The sequence below is a fragment of the Tripterygium wilfordii genome, chromosome 5, assembly GCF_013401445.1.
Source record: "Tripterygium wilfordii isolate XIE 37 chromosome 5, ASM1340144v1, whole genome shotgun sequence".
In the NCBI taxonomy this organism is placed as follows: domain Eukaryota; kingdom Viridiplantae; phylum Streptophyta; class Magnoliopsida; order Celastrales; family Celastraceae; genus Tripterygium; species Tripterygium wilfordii.
Genome location: NC_052236.1, coordinates 7,974,703 through 7,982,774, shown reverse-complemented (window position 1 = coordinate 7,982,774; position 8,072 = coordinate 7,974,703). Strand labels below are relative to the sequence as shown.

Genomic DNA, 8,072 nt, shown 5'->3' with positions numbered 1-8,072 from the left:
ATATGTAAATATATATATATATATATATATATATATATATATATATATATATATATATTTTATTTTTAATTCAAGGGTTAATATGTCATTTTAAACAAGGAAATTTATGTAAAATATAAAAATTTTAAAAATGGAGTAAACTTAGTATTTTTGTGGTGTGCAAATAAAATTTCTCTTTATATATTCGTATAAAACTTTTATACTCACTTTTTAAGTTTCTTTTTATTTATTTAGTTTATATAGTTTCTTGAGTTTTACATTAAAATGTGTATGTAATAAGTATTGTTTTTTTATTATTATAAGTATATATTTGGCTTCATTGGCGGACATGGGTTGCGCGTGTACATTTTTTGAGAGTCGAGTGTAAGCTCAAACCCCCTAGTCGATCGGGTCGGGCTTGGATAAGACAAAAATGTGGACTTAAGGCAAAACTCGCACGAGCCCGACCCGTAACCAACTCAACTTTTTGGGGCACAATAATTTTTCTTTTTTTTAAAAATCATATTTATGTTTTGATCATTTTTGGAATCTAACGATTTTTAAATAAGTATTATTTTTATTTTTATCAATATATATTGGGCTAAATGGGCGGGTTTGGGGGCGTGTACATTTGTTAAGAGTCGAGTTTGCTCGAACCCTAGTTGAGTTGGGCTTGGATAAGGCTACTTTTGGGGCATAATAATTTTTTATTTAAAAAGCATATTTATGATTGATCGTTTTGGTAATCAACGATTTTTTGTCCATAATAAAAATTAATTTCATCACAAGAGAGACATAGAAGATTTTGGATATATATCCAATCGTCCAAAAATTTGTCATATCGTTTTTTATGTTGAATTTAATTTTTGATTCACATAAAAAAAAAGAAGTCATTTTCATGTTATCTCGTTTTCATCGGTAGAATTGAACATATAACAGATAACTTCTAGGATTACCCTCATCCCAATTTCAATCCTTCAATGACTAGCTGGATTAGTTGTAAAAATATCCGAAGCCAACGCCTAAACTTGTCCTACTTCATCTGCACATCAAAAAGCCACTCATTCGGCCAATTTATTGGATTTGTCATTAAAAATGGGGATTAAAGAAAATGATCAAGAAATGTACAAACACATAGTGTACAAAGTGACCATGATACATTATAGATTTTTCAGTCGCCCTATACTACACTATAAATTTTCGCATATTTAAATGGGAAAATTAGATATAAGTCCATCCACTAAAAGTTTTGTTCTAATAAGTACATTCCAATAAGTTTTGTTCCATAAAACCCATCAAATTTAAAAAATATTCTATAAAGGACAAAAACTTATAAACATTTATTTTATTGATAAAAATACTCTCACCTTCTCATCTTCCCCACTTGACACCCCAATGGATGGGGATGGTGCGCCTAGATCTGGGTTACCCTCTCGTGGTGGTTGCCTGCGGCGACGTTGTCTCCGGTGGCCGGATCAAACATTTTTCTTCATGTAAATGGCCGCGACTTCAAGATCAAAATCTGATAGAATCAGCAGTTAATGGTGGCGAATGATGGCTCGGGGTTAGTCGTGGTGCTCCAACGCTTCCTTTTAGCTGGTCGGCTACCTTGATCGGTGGCCGGAGGGTAGTAGTCCACTATGTCCACGAATATGTGTCATATGTTATCTATTTCTTGTAGATGAGTATCATGAAACAAATAACATTTTGGGAAACATAAAACATTTCTGCATATCCAAAATAGATAATATATCAAACGAACAGATCTGCAGATTTTTAGTTTCATAAAATTTAGAGTACAAACAAGTATAAAACATCAAAGGAGATGCGTCTTGATCCGTGGAGTTGATCGGTTCTATCGATGGTCGTCGACTTTAACCGTAATGGCCAGATCGAGCTCTTTTTTAAAAGGTGGTCGTGATTTCACAAAACTTTTCTGGCGACTCAAGTGATTATCGACGATCGGTGGTGACTGAGCTTTGGGCAGGCTAACCTAGAGCTTCATTTTGGTTGTTCGTTAGTCAAAAATGATCATCGGACGGCCAATTTTTAGTTGTGGGCGTGAAGAAAGAAGAAGAGAGAAGAAGGAATTAGGAGGAAGGAAAAAAATAGGGGCATTTTGGTAAGTTTGCAAGTGTTGTCTCTTTTTCTAAAATTTTTTTGACTTGTTCTCGTTGGAATATAACTTTTAGTTGTTGTCCTTATAAATAAAAAAACCCTATTTAAATTGGACATTGGTAATGCAGTTTAGCCACTATGTACCACCTAATAACCGAACGTGTTTTCTCTTTTTTTTCCTCTTGTTTCCCTCGCCATTGAAAATATTAAAATATATAATCACTCCTTTATATATTTATTATAAATAGAAAGACTGCTGTCGAACTTTAATCATACCAAATTATGATTATGATAACTACAGCCAGGAAAGAGTTGCATCTATTTTTGGGTTTAGTCATTTGCTTCACTTTTATGAGGTTTACATCCATTGAAGCGATTCCTGAAGGCGTTCTCGTAACACATCTTCCTGGTCTCAATGGCGCCTTCCCATCAAAACACTATTCGGGGTAATTTTTTTATTGAGGTTGTTTTTAGTTGGTGGATAATTTTGCTAATGTATATTTAGGTATACTTTGGTTTGTAGAATCTAACTTTTCAAGAATAAGAATTTTTCAGTTGTCAATCATTCCTATGTTTTGGTTGGTGGAATTATTGAAATCTTTTCAACTAGATTCCTCTGAAAAGAGAAATTCTATTTTACTCCCAAAAAAGAGACATCATCTTTAAGGATTGACAATCATTACTTTTTTTTAATTAAATATCTATAACTTCCTTTTGAAAAATACATAATTTCGATAATATCCTACAATTAGGTATTTAAATATGTCATTTTTATATTATTTCATTTCTTTGATTGAATATGATCACATAAAAATTATTATTTATTTTATTTGTTATTACACAATTTTTAATTTGGATATTCAAATTAAAGTTATTTTTAATTTAAATCTCATAAAATTTAAATAAGTACTCCCTCCGTCCCATTTTAATTGTCCTCTAATCATTTTTGGGATGTCCCAAAATGAATTGCCCATTTCAATTAATTAAAGCTAATTTCATCCTTTTTTCCCATCTTACCCTTATTTATCCTTAAATTTAAAAGCTAGAAGAGCTCAACAACCAACTCAATAAATGAGGGTATAAATGTCAAATTGAAGAGGAGTAATGCACTTTTTTAAACTGTGTGTAAAATTGAAGGGAACAATTAAAATGGGACGGAGGGAGTATAATTTTTACTCTAACCAAACATGGTTAAGGAAATCAATGATGTCAAGAAAGTAGTATGACAGTGTGATCCAAATATTGACAAGGATTGAGGGTGCTAGAAAAATAACTTTCTTGGCCTCATCTTTCCATTTTCATATTCAAATCCGCTAACCAAACGAGTCCTTGTTGTTTAATATTTCATCTTAATCCTATAAGAAAAATATGTATTTTTCTTTTTGATGCTTCCCTTTTTAGATTGATATCAAGAGTTAACAACTACAATTACTTTTATTCATTAGGACATTAACCCATGGGAGGGAATGATTGAAGGTTTTGAAGAAAAAATTATTTAATAATTGATCTCATTTCTTTTTAAGGTATGTAGAAATAGAGAGTGACAAATATCTATTCTACTACTTCGTCGTTTCTGAGAGAAAACCTAAAAATGATCCTGTTGTTTTATGGCTCAACGGAGGACCCGGATGTTCTAGTTTTGATGGATTTGTCAATGAACATGGTATATGCTTGCATACTTCTACTCTTTTATATCAATGCTTCTTTCTTTTTTCTAAAAAAAGATTATCCAATACAAAAAAAATTTAAGTGCAAGTTCTAAGCTGTGAAATAAAGGCTGAGCTTAAAGTTTTGAAATAAGCTGTGAGGTGTTTGGTAAAACTGTCAACTGTTGTTAGCGGTTAAGTTGTATAAAATATATTTTGTTTGTATAATTATTAATTTATAAGTATAATTTATTAGGTAAAAATTATAATTACTTTAATTTAATATGTAAATAGTAATTTAATAGTTATACTTATTAATTTATTATTAACTTATTATTTAATTAAGTATAATTATTAATTTATAAGTATAATTATAATTATAATTATTAATTTATAAAATTCTATTATTAACTTGTGTAAAATATAATATAAATATAAGTATAAATATACCGTATTTAATATAAGGCTGGGACCCACACAAAAAAATAAAAAAATAAATCTGCAGCTTTTAAGTGTGGGACCCATGCCTTTTTGGCTTGGGTCCCACGCCAACACCAAACCTTCTAAAGAAAAAGCTCCTAAATGGAACTTTTTCTTGGAGGGTGGTACCTCTCCATTTTGCAGGTGATACCGCCCTTAATTTTCTATTGTTTGGTGAGGTGGTTCCATCAAAACGGTACCGCTCTGCATACCGCCTCATCAAACACAGTCATTATACAAAACGGATCTTGTTCTATCGTTAATAAGATATTTCTATGAAGAAGAAATGAAACAAAGTTCGAATAAGTGGAAGGAGAAGAAGTCATCGACCCACAAAAGGGAGAGGAAGATTTATTCAATCGCATAGTTGGGCTCCTATAATAGGGCATGATTGAAGTTTTCTATTTGTTTGTATCGAAAGGTCCAATGAATTGAGATTTTTCTATTGGGCCAGAAAAGGCAAAAATAAAACTATCGAAAGATTTTTATATACAAATTTAAATTTCTATTGATTTTAACTTCATTTAGGTCCATTCAACTTTGAAACTGGAAAGCCACATGGAAGCCTACCAACATTGCATCTCAATCCATATAGTTGGTCCAAGGTTAAAAACCTTTAAATTGATGTATCTTAATTTATTCTTAATGTTATTTTAATTTGCACAATTGCACCCTTTTTTTGGTTCTTTTATAGACCCTCATATTTACTTCTAAAGTAAAAAAATTCTTATTAGGTTTCAAATATTATTTATTTGGATTCTCCGGTTGGTGTTGGGTTCTCTTACTCTAAAGACCAAACCAAATATGTTATTGGAGATCGCCAAACTGCTATTGATACATATACATTCTTGGTAATGGTAAGTATGTTTGAGATTCATTGAACGTGACTTTTTTTTAATATATATATATAACATCTCTATCTTATTGGCAACTTAGTGGTTCGAGTTATACCCGGAATTTGTGAATAATCCATTTTATATTGCTGGAGAATCGTATGCTGGTGTTTACATACCAACTCTTGCAACAAACATAATACAAAGTATTATCTTGCATGCGCTTAGATGTTAACATTATTTTTTCGACATTGCTAGGGATCCCAATAATCATCCCAGAAGCATCCTAACAGTGTGTGACATGCATTTATTGGGTAGGGTGACATCACAACAAGTGACCCATTAAAAATTACACCCAATCAATGCATGCCACACCCTGTTGAGATGCTTTCGGGATGGTTATTACAGGGATCTTTATCATTTTTGTTATTTTTTCTATACTAATTAAAACTAATTCTCTTATAGGAATCAACGATGGCGTTGAACCCGAAATTAATTTCAAGGTATGCCAATATTTTTCAAATAATTTCTTATATATATGTGACAAAAAGGAAAAGAAATAACTTTCAATATTATCACATAAGCAGGGCTATATGGTGGGAAATGGGTTGACTGTCCCTGATATAGCATTTAATACCGATGTTCAAGTCTTATTTTTGCATGGTATGGGACTTATTTCAGATAATCTTTTTGAGGTGGGTAAATGTAAAAATAAAGTCTTAATTGATTTCACTAAACATTCTATCCCCCAAAAGAAAAAATATATACACAAAAGAATCAATAGCATAAGCTAAATATTTTAATGCATGTTTTATACTTGAATTGTAGGATATTCAAGTTACTTGTATGATGGGTAATGACACAGACAAGTGTAACTATTACCTCAGTAAGGTTGCCAAGGTAATTAAAATGATTATTTTTTTTTGAAATACCACTGAAAAATATGTTTCTACTTAGAATCGAATATTAGTCACACATGTGCCTAACCCAGCTGATTGTCAACCGAGTCATTTCTCGTTGGTAATGATTAATTGTTGTTGTCACTTGATTTTGCATTTTAATTCCGATATATATATAAGCAAATGCTTAGGCTATAAATTATCATAATCGTATAAATTGGTTATTAATGTGTAGATAATTGATGGTATGAACAAGTTTAATATCCTTGAACCCTGTTATCATCCACCAAAACCTAAAGCTGATATGAAAGAAAATGGAAATTGGACATCAATGCCTTCTCTGGTGAGGAACCAAACAGTCGTTCCTAACGACTTTGCTGGCTTATGGACTAATAGTGAAGGTGTCGATGATTGCCTTGTAAGTTCACACATGCAAATTTCTTATATTGACTATTCATTCATTCTCACATGCTATATATGTACCATTCATTATTTTCGGCCTTTTTTTTTTATCATTCAGAATGATGAAGTTGCAACTACATGGCTAAATAATGAATTGGTGAGGCAAGCAATACACGCAGAGCCGGTAATTAAACGGTGCATGAAAGCATATTGTATGTGTATGAATATACAAACAAGTTTACAAAGTTGGTTCACACTATCGATTCACATAGAAAAATTTCTGATTTAAATATATTTTTTTTTTGAGTACCTTATGTATATATAGAGAGAGAGAAAGACATACAATAAATGTTTTTAATCTAATTAATTAGTAATGCATGGTACGTTTAAGGTTGATATGATCGGGCCTTGGGTCATTATCTCAGAAAACATTCTTCATAATTATCAAAAAGATGCCGGAAGCATGATTCCGTACCATACAAAACTAACAACGGCAGGGTATCGCGCACTTATATTCAGGTAAAGAGACAACAACAGCAGCCAATATACAACTGAACTATATATGTATGGTCTTAGACAAAAATATATATGTATGTATGTATGGTCTTAATTAATGGTTTTACACGACTCATGCAGTGGAGACCATGATATGGTTGTTCCATTTACTGGAACCCAAAGATGGATTAAATCACTTGGATATGAAATCGTTGATGAATGGAGGCAATGGACAGTGAATGAACAAGTTGCCGGGTAAATTATATATACTATTTAAATTATATATATGGTATGTTATAAGTAATTTAACTATATACATATACATATGTTTTTGTGTTTTGCATGCAGAATTTTACAAGAATATGATCATGAACTCACATTTCTCACCATTAAGGTTAGTTTCTTAGCATGATCAGTATTTATTGCTTCTCATGATTCATGATTCACTTAAGAATTCCCAAAAACAAATGAGGGTGAATCAACCCGAGAGCAATAACTATTTAAATTTAAAATAAATAATATTTAATAACTTTTGTTCTTTACCATCTTTCACAGGGTGCCGGGCATAGAGTCCCTAACAGCAAGCCAAAAGAGGCATTGCATTTCTATACTCGTTGGTTGGACAGAGAGCCAATATGACCGGACACCACGAAAATTCGTCTCTAATCTATGTTTCCTTTTTAATAAATTGTAGAGAAATCTATGTTTAGCCTCTACCCCTAATGATGTACTTTTTATTTGGTTTTTTAATTAAATTCTGTCAAGAAAAAAATAGAACAAACAAATGCTACCATTTGCATTTTTGACCAGTAACTATAAGAAAATTAATCCCATGCGAAACCAACTAAATTTGTCAATAATGGGATAGTCCAATTGGTTAAGACTTTTCTTAATGGTAGTCACACGTTCAAGTCAAATGTGCTACGATCTAGCACCCAACTTGAGTAGTGTCAAACTTGGTGGTTCTGACCGAGTTACCGAGTGACGATGAGGCTGTCTCTTGTACCACATTGTCTTAGCCCCATCACCGAGAGAAGATATGAAGTATATAATATAATATGTCAAACTTTCAAATTAGTAACAAACTCTTTTCCTACACTCAAGCTAGCATGTGCTGGTGCTAGACCTGAGAAGAAAAATACCTGTGGACCAGTGTGAAGGGTCAGGTTATTACAGATGGATCGGGGTTGAGGTTCCAGGGTTTAAGGCATGGACACGCA

At 32.0% G+C, this 8,072-nt stretch overlaps 1 protein-coding gene across 1 annotated transcript; it reads left to right on the top strand.

The window, feature by feature from the left end:
- The first annotated feature begins 1,378 nt into the window (after nt 1-1,378).
- Nucleotides 1,379-7,491, top strand: LOC119998564 (serine carboxypeptidase 1-like). The gene is made up of 16 exons (XM_038845911.1): nt 1,379-1,523; nt 2,399-2,543; nt 3,621-3,760; nt 4,752-4,828; nt 4,958-5,080; nt 5,160-5,262; nt 5,522-5,559; nt 5,644-5,751; nt 5,885-5,956; nt 6,014-6,076; nt 6,191-6,373; nt 6,476-6,541; nt 6,749-6,876; nt 6,994-7,107; nt 7,201-7,246; nt 7,408-7,491. Exons 1-16 carry the CDS (start codon nt 1,379-1,381, stop codon nt 7,489-7,491), a joined length of 1,635 nt encoding a protein of 544 aa, XP_038701839.1.
- Nucleotides 7,492-8,072: the final 581 nt, after the last annotated feature.